Source organism: Palaemon carinicauda, chromosome 39 (assembly GCF_036898095.1).
Source record: "Palaemon carinicauda isolate YSFRI2023 chromosome 39, ASM3689809v2, whole genome shotgun sequence".
In the NCBI taxonomy this organism is placed as follows: Eukaryota; Metazoa; Arthropoda; class Malacostraca; order Decapoda; family Palaemonidae; genus Palaemon; species Palaemon carinicauda.
In genome coordinates this window covers 63,684,037-63,700,657 of record NC_090763.1, presented here as the reverse complement: position 1 = coordinate 63,700,657, position 16,621 = coordinate 63,684,037, and the positions used below count along the sequence as shown (strand labels likewise).

The 16,621-nt window shown below is 44.0% G+C and overlaps 1 protein-coding gene across 1 annotated transcript in view; it reads left to right on the top strand.

Annotated features, from left to right (window-relative positions):
- eIF2Bbeta (eukaryotic translation initiation factor 2B subunit beta) overlaps positions 1–16,621 on the top strand; it is a 109,784-nt gene that overhangs the window by 26,748 nt on the left and 66,415 nt on the right. The window contains exons 2-3 of the mRNA XM_068362421.1: positions 6,259–6,345; positions 14,854–14,950. Of these exons, the coding sequence (XP_068218522.1) occupies positions 6,259–6,345; positions 14,854–14,950 (184 nt within the window). The remainder of the gene's footprint in view (positions 1–6,258; positions 6,346–14,853; positions 14,951–16,621) is intronic.

Below are 16,621 nucleotides of genomic sequence, written 5' to 3'. Positions count from 1 at the left end.
GTCTTGTTCACGGTTTTTGGTGAAGTATTGCTCTAAGATTTCAGCTTTCGCTATTCAGGAAGTTCTATTATTAGCTTAGCTAGCTTTTGGACTTAATTTGATTAATTATGGTGACGAAGAGAGTATGAACTCTCTTTCACCTTTAAATGGCCGACCCTTCCCTTAGACGGAAGTGTTGGTGTCTAAGAGAGTATAGACTCTCTTTCTTAATTTTGCTTAACAAAAGTTATAGATTTATTTTATATCTCTCCGCCTTTTATAGGCCTCTTCGATTAACTTCCTTTTATATTTGTTTATATTCGACCTTTCCTAATAGTAGGCGGTCTTTTCTTGTACCGAAGTTAATTAACATTGAGCCCGTCATTTCGGTTTTACCTGTTAACATATTATGCTATTTTAATGTTTTTGAAAGAATTTCTTTGATAGTCTCGTACTGTTTCAAAGTTGAACTAACGTTTTGTTTTGTCTCTGCAGTTGTTGACGTTCAGAACGTTCAACTTGCGCTCTATCGTTACGATAGAGAGAGAATTTTCACGGTGTCACTTTGCAGTAAGAGTAAATCGATTCTGACGTTTTGTTCATTCTTTCTTAGCTTAAATGTTTTAAATTCTATTTTAAAGGAACTTTTTAATTAAAAACCTTTCAGTTTTTTCCTTTAGTCAAATAACATGTTTTTTTTGACGAAATATAATTGGGCTCTTCTCTAAGGTGCGAAATCAAGAGAGAAAGAGAGAGAGAGATAGAGACGGAGGGAGAGAGAGGAGAGAAAACGTTCCGTTCAAGCGGGGTAACGTTGTTCTCGTGTTACTCTCCTCCCTAGTCGCTGTACGGGGAAGAAGGTAAAACGTTTCTAGGGTTTTATTCTTGTCCCCAGGCTATGTGCGGTGAGAGATTGTAAACGTAGTTTATTTGAACGAGTGTTTAGTCTCTTTCCCAGCCACTGAATTTTTTATCTTTATATATGTTTTCTGTTTTTTGCTAGTATTAATAGCTGCATTATACGACTGATTTCGCAATTACTACCTTTTAATGAAGGGTAGAATTGCGTGTTTCAGGTTGAAATCAGTAAAAGTTTCGATTTCAGTGTAATAAGTGCAAAACAGAAAATCGAAGTGATAAAGTGATATGCGCAAAGTGTTACAGTGTTGCGTCCGAGGGTTCGTCTGTTCGTGCCTGTCGTTCACCTAGTCCGGGACCTCTTGCAAGCTCCCAAGCCCAGGGGAGAAGTAATGTCGAACGACTTATGGGTTCGTCAGGCCTTGATCAACGAACAGACGTTTCCCTCCGTGGTTTCGGGCGTATCTACCCAAGATCGCCCCACCCACACAAAGACGAGAGAGCCCATTTATTTCTCGTCTGCGGAAGAGGTTTCTCGTAAGAAACCATGGACCAAGGTCTCGCAGCTTATTAAGCGCAAGTCGGTCCCTTCCGCGCAAGTCCAACGGCCCAGTTGTAGCCACTGGGTCAGTTCGGACTCGCTGCAGTCTTCCGACGACTGCTCACCTCCTAAGAGAGGCAAAGCGGTACCGCATCAGGCAGTCACACCGTCTGTTGCCGCACCTGCTCCTGTAGACCCTAAGTGGTCTGTGCTGCAGACCATGCAGTCTCAGTTAACGTCATTGATGCGGGACTTTCGTGCGGAGAAGGTTGACACTGCACCAACCTCTAGCCTACAACCAACACGGTTGTGCGTCCTGTGGACGCTGAGGCAACCTTCTGCCGCACTCCAGCTGAGAGAGTCCCGCCACCCATGCGTTCCAGTGTACCCTGCCAGCCGCATGTTGACATTCAGTAACGCACGGAACCTTCCGTTGACGTTCGCGAGGTACAACAACAGTCTAAGTTGTTTTGTTTTGACGCGGTGCGTCAACCTCCGCATTTTAGAGTTGTTTTGACTGCTCAGTATAGACAGTCAAAGCAGTCTCGAGTGAACACTGTATGTCCTCACGCACCTGTTGTGGTTGACAGTTCAGTTGTTGACAGTTCACAGACTGTCAAGCAGTTACATGACGTTGCCTTCTGGTCTGCTACTAATGCACCAGTGCTGTATGTCCTCACGCACCTGTTGTGGTTGACAGTTCAGTTGTTGACAGTTCACAGACTGTCAAGCAGTTACATGACGTTGCCTTCTGGTCTGCTACTAATGCACCAGTGAGAGACTCACTGAGATAACCTAGCTTTTATCGGACAAGGTTCCTGTAGATGAGAAAGTGCTGTTCTCCCTCCTACTGATATTCCTTTGAGGACTCTGTCATTTGGAGAGGAGCCTTAAGCTGCTTAGCCTCCTATGGACTTTAATTAAATCATGATGATTTTTTAAGGATCTTCGTCCGGACCTTGTAACTGCTGCTCCTCGTTCGCCTAAACGTCAGAACTTACACTAGGCCTAGCTACTTCGAAGCCGTTGTTGTTAAGCTAGTGCTCTCTCGCTCTCCTAGAGAGCGTTACGTTGGCTAGGCGACTGGTTTTTGCACCAGGAGGAGTTTTAGGGATACAGCCTTTGATTTCCCTTCTTTTAAACTGGCTTATAGAGCGAGAGTCTGATAGGACACGAGAGAAGTTCTCGGCTTGGGAGTTCATGCCTCTGCCCAGATAGACTTCTCAAGTCTGGTAGACTCGCCCTGGCGCCTAGCCAGGAGACGCTCCAAGTTGTTTACAGGTCAACTTCTCAACTTTTGTCGAGCCTTTGAAGTTTGCTGTACTATTATGTCACACATAACAAGGCTTCCAGGGATGGTAAATGGTTCCGCCTCAGTCGCTAACCCCGTCTGTTGCCACACCTGCTCCCGTAGACCCTTAATGGGCTTTGCTGCAAGACATGCAGTCCAAGCTTGTGTCCTTGATAGAGGACTTAAATGCGGAGAAGAACCTTCTGGCCAACAACCTTCCAACCGGTCGGTTGTGCGCCCTGTTGACGCTGAGGTAACCTACTCGCGTCTGCCAGTTGAGGTGGTTCCTCCACCGATGCGACCCAGTGTGGGTTGCCAGTCGCACGTTGACGTTAAGCGACGCTCGGAGGTGGTTGTTGACGTTCAGTGTGTCACTAGGAAGACGTTCAACAACCAGCAGAGGTGACTTGTTGTGACGCAGTGCGTCAACCTCAGCAACCCGGTAGGGTGTTGACTGCACAACCCAGACAGTCTAGACAGTTTCGGGTTGACGCTGTACTTCCTCGCGCACCCATGGTTGTTGACAGTTCACAGACTGTGCAGCAGTGCCATGATATTGCGTCCGGCTCCGTCACGCATCCACCAGTGCGACCGGATTCAGCGAGTCAGACGTTGCCCACTCCGTTGCCGTTTCCTCATCAGTTTCGGATGAGGAACCCTCTGATGAGGACGTTGCTTAACAAGACGATCAACCCCCAGCCCTGCTATCCATCCAGAAGATGCTGAAGAAGGAACGCTGCCCAGTCAGGCTGTGGATGAGTCTGGTAGGGACACTGTCATCCGTGGATCAATTTGTGTCACTAGGAAGACTACACCTCCGTCCTCTTCTATACCATCTAGCTTTTCACTGGAAAAAGGACAAGACGCTAGAAGCGGTCTCGATCCCGGTTTCCGGAAAGATAAAGTCTTGTCTGACTTGGTGAAAGGACTATATCAACCTTAGAGAGGGTCTTCCCCTGACTGTTCAGACTCCCAACCACGTTCTCTTCTCGGACGCATCGGACGTAGGCTGGGGTGCGACATTAGACGGTAGGGAATGCTCGGGATTATGGAACTCGAGTCAAAGGACAATGCATTTCAACTGCAAGGAGCTACTGGCAGTACGTCTGACCTGGAAAAGCTTCAGGTCTCTCCTTCAAGGCAAAGTGGTGGAGGTGAACTCGGACAACACCACGGCGTTGGCGTACATCTCCAAGCAAGGAGGGACCTACTCTCTGACATTGTACGAGATCGCAAGGGACCTCCTCACCTGGTCAAAAGGTCTAGACATTTCACTAGTAACGAGGTTCATCCAAGGCAACTTGAATGTCATGGCAGATTGTCTCAGTCGGAAGGAACAAATAATTCCAACAGAATGGACCCTCCACAAGGATGTATGCAAGAAACTTTGGGCCACCTGGGGCCAGCCAACCATAGATCTCTTCGCAACCTCGATGACCAAGAGGCTCCCAATATTTTGCTCACCAATCCCGGACCCAGCAGCAGTTCATATAGATGCCTTTCTACTAGATTGGTCACATCTAGATCTATATGCATTCCCTCCGTTCAAGATTGTCAACAAGGTACTGCAGAAGTTCGCCTCTCACGAAGGGACAAGGTTGACGCTAGTTGCTTCCCTCTGGCCCGCGAGAGAATGGCTCACCGAGGTACTTCGATGGCTAGTAGACGTTCCCAGAACACTTCCCCTAAGGGTGGACCTTCTACGTCAGCCACGCGTAAAGAAGGTACACCAAGGCCTCCACGCTTTTCGTCTGACTGCCTTCAGACTATCGAAAGACTCTCGAGAGCTAGAGGCTTTTCGAAGGAGGCAACCAGAGCGATTGCTAGAGCAAGGAGAACATCCACCCTTAGAGTCTACCAATCGAAGTGGGAAATCTTCCAAAACTGGTGCAAGTCAGTATCCGTATCCTCGACCAGTACCTCTGTAACTCAAATAGCTGACTTTCTCTTATATCTGAGGAAAGAACGATCTCTTTCAGCTCCCACTATCAAGGGTTACAGAAGCATGTTGGCATCAGTCTTCCGTCACAGAGGCTTAGATCTTTCCAACAATAAAGATCTACAGGACCTCCTTAAGTCTTTTGAGACCACGAAGGAGCGTCGTTTGGTTACACCTGGTTGGAATTTAGACGTGGTACTAAGATTCCTTATGTCAGACAGGTTCGAACCGCTACAATCAGCCTCCCTGAAAGATCTCACCTTTAAGACTCTTTTCCTGATATGCTTAGCACAGCTAAAAGAGTCAGTGAGATTCATGCCTTCAGCAAGAACATCGGATTCTCATCCGAAACGGCTACATGTTCTACAACTTGGTTTTCTAGCCAAACACGAGCTGCCTTCTCGGCCTTGACCAATATCGTTCGATATTCCAAACTTATCGTATGGTTGGAAATGAACTAGAAAGAGTCTTATGTCCTGTAAGAGCTCTTAAGTTCTATTTAAAAACCTTTACGAGGCCCGTCTGAAGCTTTATGGTGTTAAGTTAAGAATCCATCTTTGCCTATGTCAAAGAATGCTTTATCCTATTTTATCAGACTGTTAATACGAGAAGCTCATTCCCATCTGAATGAGGAAGACCAAGCTTTGCTGAAGGTAAGGACACACGAAGTTAGAGCTGTCGCAACTTCCGTGGCCTTTAAACAAAATAGATCTCTGCAAAGTATAATCGACGCAACCTATTGGAAAAGCAAATCAGTGTTCGCGTCTTTTTATCTTAAGAATGTCCAGTCTCTTTACGAGAACTGCTACACTCTGGGACCATTCGTAGCAACGAGTGCAGTAGTGGGTGAGGGCTCAACCACTACAATTCCCTAATTCCATAACCTTTTTAATCTTTCTCTTGAAATGTTTTATTATTGTTTTTGGGTTGTCCGGAAGGCTAAGAAGCCTTTCGCATCCTACTTGATTTGGCGGGTGGTCAAAGTCATTTCTTGAGAAGCGCCTAGATTAGAGGTTTTGATGAGGTCCTGTTGTATGGGTTGCAACCCTTGATACTTCAGATCCTAGGGGTCGCTCAGCATCCTAAGAGGATCGCGAGGCTCCGTAAGGAAGACGTACTTAAAAAGGCAGAGTAATTGTTCAAGTCGACTTCCTTACCAGGTACTTATTTATTTTATGTTTGTTATTTTGAATAACTGCTAAAATGAAATACAAAATACTTAGCTCATAATAATGTAAACATGTAATGCTGGTCTCTACCCACCCCCCTGGGTGTGAATCAGCTATATGATCACCGGCTAAGTTTAATATTGAAAAATGTTATTTTTATTAATAAAATAAATTTTTTAATATACTTACCCGGTGATCATATATTAAAGGACCCTCCCTTCCTCCCCAATAGAGACCCAGTGGACCGAGGAGAAAATTGGTTCTTTGTTTGCTTGGAGTACTAAGTACCTGCTCGACAGATGGCGCTGTTGATGTACACCCCCACCTGCATAGCGATCGCTGGCGTATTTTGACCGTAGGTTTTCTGTCGAGCAACAGAGTTGCAGCTATATGATCACCGGGTAAGTATATTCAAAAATTTATTTTATTAATAAAAATAACATTTTATTTAACAAAACTAAAGTAATTTTTTGTTTCTTAGGAAGTTTGGCACTGAACAGGTTAAAGCAGAAGAGAGCTTGGAACTGCTGGAGAAGATAGTTTCTGATGGTCAGTGGGAAACTGGGAGGTAAGTTCAGAGTATAAGCATGCCATTTATTAATTTTTTTTTCTAAAGTGGACTAACAATCTTCCTTGAAAACTTTGCCCCTACTTTCATAGACTGCCAGCTTCTCCTGAGACACCTATAACTCATCTTTGAAAGATTACAAGGATCTTGAGGAAAGAGAGTATAAGTTTTGTGACTGTTCTCATGCATTGGAAGCAAGATGCTCTTTTAATGCTTGCGTTTTCAGGACAAGGGTGGCACTAAAATCCGAAGGAGGATACTGCTAAGGTTATTATTTCTTGAATTTGAATGACATTACATGTGAGTCAGAAAAGACTTGTTGTGCTTATCTGAGGGAGATAAAGGTTGCTATGGGGTTATGACAGTTATTGTCTGAGATTTTTTAATGTTCTAGTCTAGGTTAGGCTTTTCTGGGATCCTAGTAGACATCTAAAGGCCAAAGTAGATGGTATAGGGAAGAAAGTTTTAAAGTTCCGAAATGTAATTTGGAATACTGTACTGTTGAGTCAAACTATATGCTATATCTACAGCATGCGTAATTAGACTGAACATAAAGTTAATGAAGACTGTATATACTAACCACAGAAAATTTGTGCATACCAATTTCTGTTATGATAAAAGATAGTCAATTCAAATTATTTTCTAGTATAGAGAGATATAGATATACAAGCAACGCACATAGTTTTGGATCACAACATTCTTGCAATGGATGTGTATGGTAATAACAACCATAGAGGCTGTTTGGAACAAGCAGCAGTTACAAAGGATATGATAGAGAAAGACAGAGTACTAAGTAGATCATATCTTTGTCACAGATTTATTTCCAAGATCATCAACGCCTGTTTCATATACGACACATGCAGATAATCCGAATTCACTCGCATTCATTTCATCCGTGTCTTAATTGTTTTACCTTACTAGAGTTTGCCTGATAGAAGATAAACTGTTTGCTAAGGAAATACTGTACTGAATTTAATGGGATATCTGTAACTGTTTAAAAAGATTTATAAGTATTGGTGTAAAGTAATCAGAATAATACTTTGGCATTGTGTTGTTACCTCCCCTATGGACTACGCTTATGTATGCTTACAATGTTTTTTGCTTGTATTTAATGAGAATTTTAGAATATTAAGACACTGAATAATGATTGGAATTCTTGTATGTTCATTTGATTAAAGGCATTAGGTTGATTGGAATGGACCTTTAGGATTAAAAGGTTTTATTGTCCTTCAGATGTGGTTTATTTGTCTGAATTTGTCTTAGATACTGTAGTTGACAGAGATCTTCCATGACATTTGATCTAAACATCACAACCTATATCTTTATGTTAAACTTCAACTATAAAATAAAAAATGCAAGTTGATTAAAGATTACTTTTTAAATATTTAACTTAGCCGGTGAATATATAATAGCTGCAACTCTGTTGCTCGACAGACAAAAAACAGTAAAAACTCGCCAGCGATCGCTATACAGGTTGCGGGTGTGCCCACCAGCGCCAACTGTCGGCCAGATACCACTCTCTCGATGTAAACAAAGACTCAATTTCTTCTCTGTCGACGTGTCGACAAGACGTACTTTTACTCGCTGTAGAACCTGGAGTTTTCTCAACATATTTGGTGAAGTACTTCATTTTGGTTTGAGCTTTCGCAGTGCAGGTGTTTTATCTTCATCTTAAATCTTGAACTCGTTTTGGATAGATTTAATTTTTGGTGACAAAGAGAGTATGGACTTTCTTTGACTTTTAAATGGCCGACCCTTCCCTTAGACGGAAGTGTGTTTAGGCTTTTAGTAATTATCTTATCACGTTATAAATTAATTATAGATTTTCCTCTATATATTTTATATCTCACCGCCTTTATTAGGCCTCTTCGATTAACTTTCCATTTATAATAAACATAAAAAATAAATTTTAATGTTTTGTTTATATGCGACCTTTCCTGAGAGTAGGCGGTCCTAACTTGGAAACCGAAGTTAAACAACGTTGAGCCCTTTCTATCGTAAATAGCTTTTAAAGAGCTAATGATTTAAAACTTTTTAAATGAATATTTTTAATAAATATTTTATGAAAGATTTTCTTTGAATAGTCTTCGTACTGTTTTCAAAGATGAACTAACGTTTAGTTTATTTATGCTACGCAGTTTGCGCTCTATCGTTACGATATAGAGAGAGAGTATCACGGTTTCACTTTGCAGAAAGAGTAAATCGATTCTGACGTTTTGTTCATTCTTCTTTCAAAGCTTAAATGTTTTAAATTCTATTTTAAAGGAACTTTTTAATTGGAAAACCTTTCAGTTTTTTCCTTTGGTCAAATAACATATTTTTTTGACGAAACGTAATTGGGCTCTTCTCTTAGGTGCGAAATCAAGAGAGAGAGAGAGAGAGAGAGATAGAGACGGAGGGAGAGAGAGGAGAGAAAACGTTCCAAAGACGGTGTACTATATAAATGTAAGGAAAAAACTCCTAAAAGTTCGAACAAATATTAATGACTGACGAACTAACGAGAAAAAAGGGCAGAACCGAACCATGAACGGTAAGAACGGGGACGCCGTTCATATATAAACACTTCTCCATTAATAAAAACAGAGGTTACACTGCCCAATCTCGCTAACATTCATGGATAAAGTACTTAACTTCGATGGGGTATCATGGGAATCGGCCATCGATTATAAAATAATGATAAATCCAAGGATAAACACGAGAAAAAAACATGTTGGACTTAATAACAACAAGTGCTATAAAGGAGTGACGTCACTGGCGTGGGTTGGGTTAGTGGTAGTAGTGTTGAACGGCACCTCGCTGTGGCGGGGATTTTGAAGAGGAGATATCTAAATAGTGCGAGACCTCTGGTTGTGAATTATCACGCCCCAGTATTTTATACCGACACCTTATATAGGTGAGCGAGCTGGGTTCAACCTGGCATTCCTATGCTTTTTTTCTCTGGTAATATATAGCAGTTATATTCCTTAGAAATAGTGCTCTAGGAGTATTTCACTGCCCGGCACAGGTCGGAGCCCAGAAAAACGTTTTTAGTTTTATTCTCGTCCCCAGGCAATGTACGGTGAGAGATTGAAAACGTAGTTTTGAATGAACTAGTGTTTATTCTCTTCCCCAACCACTGATTTTTTTATCTTAAAAGATGTTTACTGTTTTTTTGCTGGTATTAATGTGCTTGCATTATACGACTGATTTCGCATTTACTACCTTTTGATGAGGGTAGAATTGCGTGCTTCAGGTAGAAATCAGTAAAAGTTTCGATTTCAGTGAAATAAGTGCAAAACAGAAAATCGTAGTGATAAAGTGATATTGCGCAAAGTGTTACAGTGTTGCGTCCGAGGGTTCGTCTGTTCGTGCCTGTCGTTCACCTAGTCCGGGACCTCTTGCAAGCTCCCAAGCCCAGGGAAGAAGTAATGTCGTACGACTTATGGGTTCGAGAGGCCTTGATCAGCGAACAGACGTTTCCCTCTATGGTATCGGGTGTATCTTACCAAGATCTCCCCTACCATAAGGCGAGAGAGACAATTTTCTCCTCGTCATCCGAAGGCTTTTCGCATAAGAAACCTGAAACAAGGTTTCGAGGCCCTTAAGCGAAAGTCAGTCCTTTCAGGACAGGTCCAGCGTCCTGGTTGCAGCCATTAGGACAGCTCTGACCCCATGCAGTCATCGGATAACTGCTCGCCGCCTAACAAAAGCGTAACACAGACTCCGAGATTCTTTTTGTTGGCAAAGTGTTGCGGTCACAGACGTTACCCTCGTCTCTTACCGCAACCATTTCCGTTGATCCTAAATGGCTTGTACGGCAAGACATGCAGAATAAGCTTGCCTCCCTTATGGAAGACTATTCTGCCGATTAGTCCGTTGAGCCTAGCCGTTTATCTCATCGAGATCCTGGCTTTCAGCCAACCTAACGTTCCTTTGTGCGTCCTGTTGACGTTGGCGTAGCTAAGTCACGTCAGTCATGTTGTTTAGAACCACACTCGATGCGGTCTCGTGTGGATTTTCAGCCACATTTGGACGTTAGGCCACTTGCTGATGCTCCTGTTGACGTTCAGGACGTTCGCTAACAATCGGAGTTGACTTGTTTTGACGCTGTGCATCAACCTCCGCATTCTAGAGTTGTTTTGACTGCTCAGTCTAGGCGGTCAAAGCAGTCTCGAGTGGACGCTGTGCGTCCTCACGCACCTGTTGTTGTTGACAGTTCACAGACTGTCAAGCAGTTACATGACGTTGCGTCCTGGTCTCTCGCACCTGTTATTGTTGACAGTTCACAGACTGTCAAGCAGTTACATGACGTTGCGTCCTGGTCCGCTACTAATGCACCAGTGCGTGTGGACTCTGCTTGTAAAGCATTGCCACCACGGTAGGTCTCTCCCTTGCTTGAGACTCAGCTATTATCGGACAAGGTTCCTTTAGATGAGGAAGTTGCTGTTCCCCCTCCTACTGATATTCCCTTGAGGACTCTGTCAGACGGAGAGGAGCCTAAAGCTGCTTAGCCCTCTATGGACTTTAAATAAATCATGCTGATTTTTAAGGATCTTTGTCCGGATCTTTTTGGAACTGCTGCTCCTCGTTCGCCTAAACGTCAGAGCTTACACTAGGCCTAGCTACTAAATCGAAGCCGTTGTTTTATAAGCTAGTGCTCTCTCGCTCTCCTAGAGAGCTTTACGTTTGCTAGGCGACTGGTTTATCACCAGGAGGAGTTTGGGGGATACAGCCTTTGCTTTCCCTTCTTTTAAACTGGCTTATAGAGCGAGAGTCTGATATGACACGAGAGAAGTTCTCGGCTTGGGAGTTCCTGCCTCTGCCCAGATAGACTTCTCAAATCTCGTAGACTCTCCCTGGTGCCTGGCCAGGAGACGCTCCAAGATTTTACAGGTCAACTTCACAGCTGTTTTTGAGCCTTTGAAGTTTTGCTGTACAATTATGTCATGCATAAACAAGGCTTTCAGGGATGGCTCCAATGATCTGACAGCCACGTTCTCTGCAGGGACAAGTCCCTCAGGGATGGCTCCATGATTTGGCAGCCATGTTCACTGCAGGAGTACGTAAGAGGCAAGTGCGCTCAATGTGTTCATTGTCAAGACAAACTTCACGGTGAAGTCTACCAGGCTGTCTTGACAGCATTTATGGAAGGCGACTGGATGGTCTCTCTCGACCTTCAGGAGGCATACTTCCACATTCCTATACACCCGGATTCCCAACCGTTTCTGAGGTTTGTTTACAGGAATGTGGGGTACCAGTTTCGAGCTATCGGAGATCAGAGCCTCCCTGTACTTGGACGACTGGCTTCTCAGAGCCTCTTCCAGTCATCGCTGTCTGAAGGATCTCAATTGGACTCTAGATCTGGCCAAGGAATTGGGACTCCTAGTCAATTTGGAAAAGTCACAGCTGGTCCCATCCCAAACTATTCTGTATTTAGGGATGGAGATTCACAGTCAAGTTTTTCGGGCTTTTCCGTCGGCCCCCAGAATAGATCAAGCCCTGCTCTCCATCCAGAAGATGCTGAAGAAAGAACGCTGCTCAGTCAGGCTGTGGATGAGTCTGGTAGGGACGCTGTCATCCCTGGAGCAATTTGTCTCGCTAGGAAGGCTACACCTTCGTCCTCTTCAATTCCATCTGGCTTTTCACTGGAAAAAGGACAAGACGCTAGAGGCGGTCTCGATCCCGATTTCCGAAAAGATAAAGTCTTGTCTGACTTGGTGGAAGGACAATATCAGCCTACGAGAGGGTCTTCCCCTGGCAGTTCAGATACCCAACCACGTTCTCTTCTCGGACGCATCGGACTTGGGCTGGGGCGCGACGCTGGACGGTCGGGAATGCTCAGGTCTGTGGAACTCGAGTCAGAGGAGCATGCATATCAACAGCAAGGAGCTTTTGGCGGTTCATCTGGCCTTGTTAAGCTTCGAGAATCTCCTTCGAGGCAAGGTGGTGGAGGTAAACTCGGACAACACCACGGCCTTGGCGTACATTTACAAACAGGGAGGTACCCACTCACTGACTTTGTACGAGGTCGCAAGGGACCTGCTCATCTGGTCAAAAGATCGAGGCATCTCCCTAGTAACGAGGTTCATCCAGGGCGACTTGAACGTCCTAGCAGATTGTCTCAGTCGGAAAGGTCAAGTAATTCCAATCGAATGGACCCTCCACAAGGATGTGTGCAAGAGACTTTGGGCGACTTGGGGTCAACCCACCATAGATCTCTTTGCAACCTCGCTGACCAAGAGGCTTCCAATCTATTGCTCTCCAGTCCCGGACCCAGCAGCAATACATATAGATGCCTTCCTCCTAGATTGGTCACATCTGGATCTTTACGCATTCCCACCATTCAAGATTGTCAACAAGGTACTGCAGAAGTTCGCCTCTCACGAAGGGACAAGGTTGACGTTAGTTGCTCCCCTCTGGCCCGCGAAAGAATGGTTCACCGAGGTACTTCGATGGTTAGTAGACGTTCCCAGAAGTCTTCCTCTAAGAGTAGACCTTCTACGTCAGCCGCACGTAAAGAAGGTACACCAAAGCCTCCACGCTCTTCGTCTGACTGCCTTCAGACTATCGAAAGACTCTCGAGAGCTAGAGGCTTTTCGAAGGAGGCAGCCAGTGCGATTGCTAGAGCAAGGAGAGCTTCTACCATTAGAGTCTACCAATCGAAGTGGGAAGTCTTCCGAGACTGGTGCAAGTCAGTTTCTGTATCCTCGACCAGTACCTCTGTAGCCCAAATAGCTGATTTTCTCTTATACCTGAGAAAAGGACGATCCCTTTCAGCTCCCACTATCAAGGGCTACAGAAGCATGTTGGTATCGGTCTTCCGGCATAGAGGCTTAGATCTTTCCAACAAAAAAGATCTGCAAGACCTCCTTAAGTCTTTCGAGACCACTAAGGAGCGTCGTTTGGCTACTCCTGGGTGGAATTTAGACGTGGTCCTAAGATTCCTCATGTCAGACAGGTTTGAGCCTTTACAGTCAGCCTCCCTGAAAGATCTCACTCTTAAGACTTTTCCTGGTATGCTTAGCCTCAGCTAAAAGAGTCAGTGAGATTCATGCCTTCAGCAAGAACATCGGATTTTCGTCAGAAAAAGCCACTTGTTCTCTGCAACTTGGTTTTCTAGCCAAAAATGAGCTACCTTCTCGTCCTTGGCCTAAATCTTTCGATATTCCCAGCTTATCGGAGATCGTAGGCAATGAACTAGAAAGAGTCTTATGCCCTGTTAGAGCTCTTAAGTTCTACTTAGCTCGTACTAAACCTTTAAGAGGCCAATCTGAAGCGTTATGGTGTTCGGTTAAGAAACCATCCTTGCCTATGTCAAAGAATGCTTTGTCATGTTTTATCAGATTGTTAATACGAGAAGCTCATTCACACTTGAGTGAGGAAGACCGATCTTTGCTTAAGGTTAAGACGCACGAGGTTAGAGCTGTAGCAACTTCCGTGGCCTTTAAGCAAAATAGATCTCTGCAAAGTATCATGGACGCAACCTATTGGAGAAGCAAGTCAGTGTTCGTGTCATGTTACTTAAAAGATGTCCAGTCTCTTTACGAGAACTGCTACACACTGGGACCATTCGTAGCAGCGAGTGCAGTAGTGGGTGAGGGCTCAACCACTACAATTCCCTAATTCCATATCCTTTTAATCTGTCTCTTGAAATGTTTTAATGTTTTTATGGGTTGTCCGGAAGGCTAAGAAGCCTTTCGCATTCTGGTTGATTTGGCGGGTGGTCAAAGTCATTTCTTGAGAGCGCCCAGATTAGGGGTTTGATGAGGTCCTATTGTATGGGTTGCAGCCCTTGATACTTCAGCTCCTGGGGGTCTGTCAGCATCCTAAGAGGATCGCGGGGCTCCGTAAGGAAGACGTACTTACAAGGCAGAGTAATCGTCTAAGTCGACTTCCTTACCAGGTACCTATTTATTTTGATTTTGTTATATTGATAACTGTCAAAATGAAATAAAAAAACTCTTAGCTTATACGATGTAAACATATTTAACTGGTCTCTACCCACCACCCTGGGTGTGAATCAGCTATTATATATTCACCGGCTAAGTTAAATATTTAAAAATGATATTTTAATTATAGAATAAATTTTTGAATATACTTACCCGGTGAATATATGAATTAAACGACCCTCCCTTCCTCCCCAATAGAGACGCAGTGGGATGAGAAGAAATTGAGTCTTTGTTTACATCGAGAGAGTGGTATCTGGCCGACAGTTGGCGCTGGTGGGCACACCCGCAACCTGTAGAGCGATCGCTGGCGAGTTTTTACTGTTTTTTGTCTGTCGAGCAACAGAGTTGCAGCTATTATATATTCACCGGGTAAGTATATTCAAAAATTTATTTTATAATTAAAATATCATTTTGTCAATGTTGGAATTAGTACCGTTTATTATTTTATTAGCATTTTTATTAACTTTGTTTCAACTCATCGTGTATATGGAAGACAGTATTTTATTTTTTTATTGTGTAATGTGATTCAAAATTTAAGTGAATCATTTACGATGTTCTCAAAATAAACAATTTTTTTTAGCCAGCTGCTGAACTTGTTACGCAATGTCGGAACAGCTGTCATGGCAAAGATGCCATGGGAAACAACTCCATGTAACATGGTACACAGAGTCATCAAAGTAAGTATCCTACCATTTTTTTTTAACTAAATGCTTTTATGTATAATGTACAGTTGTTCCGTAACTGGAATACAAACCACGCTATTTAATAAGGGGATTACTTTCGGCGTAGCTGAAATGACGAGCCATTAATTTTTAAACATAAGACTTACCCGGTAGTTATATATAGAGCTTACGTCCCTGACGTCACGGCAGAAAATTCAAAACTCGCGCCAATCGCCGATTGGATAGCCAGGTGTACCACCCTTGCGCCCTAGCGAGGTACCTGGGAACCATTCCAGGAACCCTAATATATTCCCTGCCGTCGCTAGCGGCGACACGTGGATATTCTGCTCGTCAATATTGATCTTATTTTGGTGAAGTACAAAACTTTGGTTGTTGACTCCCGCTTGTTTTTGATCTCGCTTTTGGATATTCTTTAATACGATTGGATTTAGAAAATTTTTGACCCTCGCTTGTCTGATTTCTCTTTAAATTTTTCCAAATGGCCACCCCCCCTATAACTTTTAGGTTATGTGTGAGTAGGTGTAAGACCCGAATGGCAAAAGCTTCTCTTGATCCCCATTCTGTCTGTGTTGCTTGCAGAGGTAAAGAATGTGATTTGGGGGATCGCTGTGATGAGTGTGTTCTTTTGTCAGATCATGAATGGACTGAGTTTGACAGGTATAGACATAAACTCAAAAGGGATAGATTGAGACCAAGTTCTTCTCATTCTTCTAAAGTCTTCCTTCCCATGTCGTGGTAAATCCTTATCCCGCTACTGTTGCTGCTAATGAGCCGACGCTCAAAGACATGTTGGTTGCGATTCAAGCGATTCAAGTGGAATCGCTTGCGGCGGACAGAACTCAGCTTATGTCCGACGTCAAGCAGTTGAAGGGTGAAAGTGCGAAAAGTGCAGTGAAGTTAAGTGCCGTGGAGGGTGCGCCTGCTCGCGTCTGTCGTCGTCCTAGTCCTAGACCTCTTCCAAGCTCCCCAACCCCTGGGAGAAGGAATGTCAGACGGCGAAAGGAGACGAGAGGCTTTAAAACACGAGCAGACGTCCCCTCGAACGTACCTGTGGGCTTTTCCCAGGACGTTCACCCTCACCAATGGAAAGATGAGGTTAATTGTTTCTCGTCGTCTTCAGATGACGCTTTGCCTAAAAGAGGCTAGAAGCTTGCTTCCAGACCTCTTAAGAGGACCTTTGATAAGGAAAACCAACGTCCTGCTAGTTTGCGGCCTGGCTGTAGCCATTGGGATACACCAGTCGTTTGTAAGTTCTCCGACTAAACGTCCTTCTAGGACGTCGGACACTACCAAGGATCCTACTATGCAGTCAGGACCAGGCTTAACCTCAATACAGGCGCCCACGCATCCTTCAGACTGGTTTTCTCCATCCAGGCGCTCTGTACGCCTGAGCGATGAGGAGAACGTTGTGGTGTCATCACCGATATCACAACGTTCAGATCCTAATTTTATCATGCTACAAGAGATGCAAAGCAGGCTCTCGTCGTTCATGCAGAACTACCAACGTAGCGTCAAGCCTCAAGCTGACACACGTGACAGTTATTGTCAGGATCGAGAGCGAGCAGTCTGCGTAGCACGTTTTGAAACGTCCTGTAGGACGTGTTCCCGAACGTAGTCTTAAGCGCGCGGTGGTTCATGATGTCAAACGTCCTCATATTCGAGGCT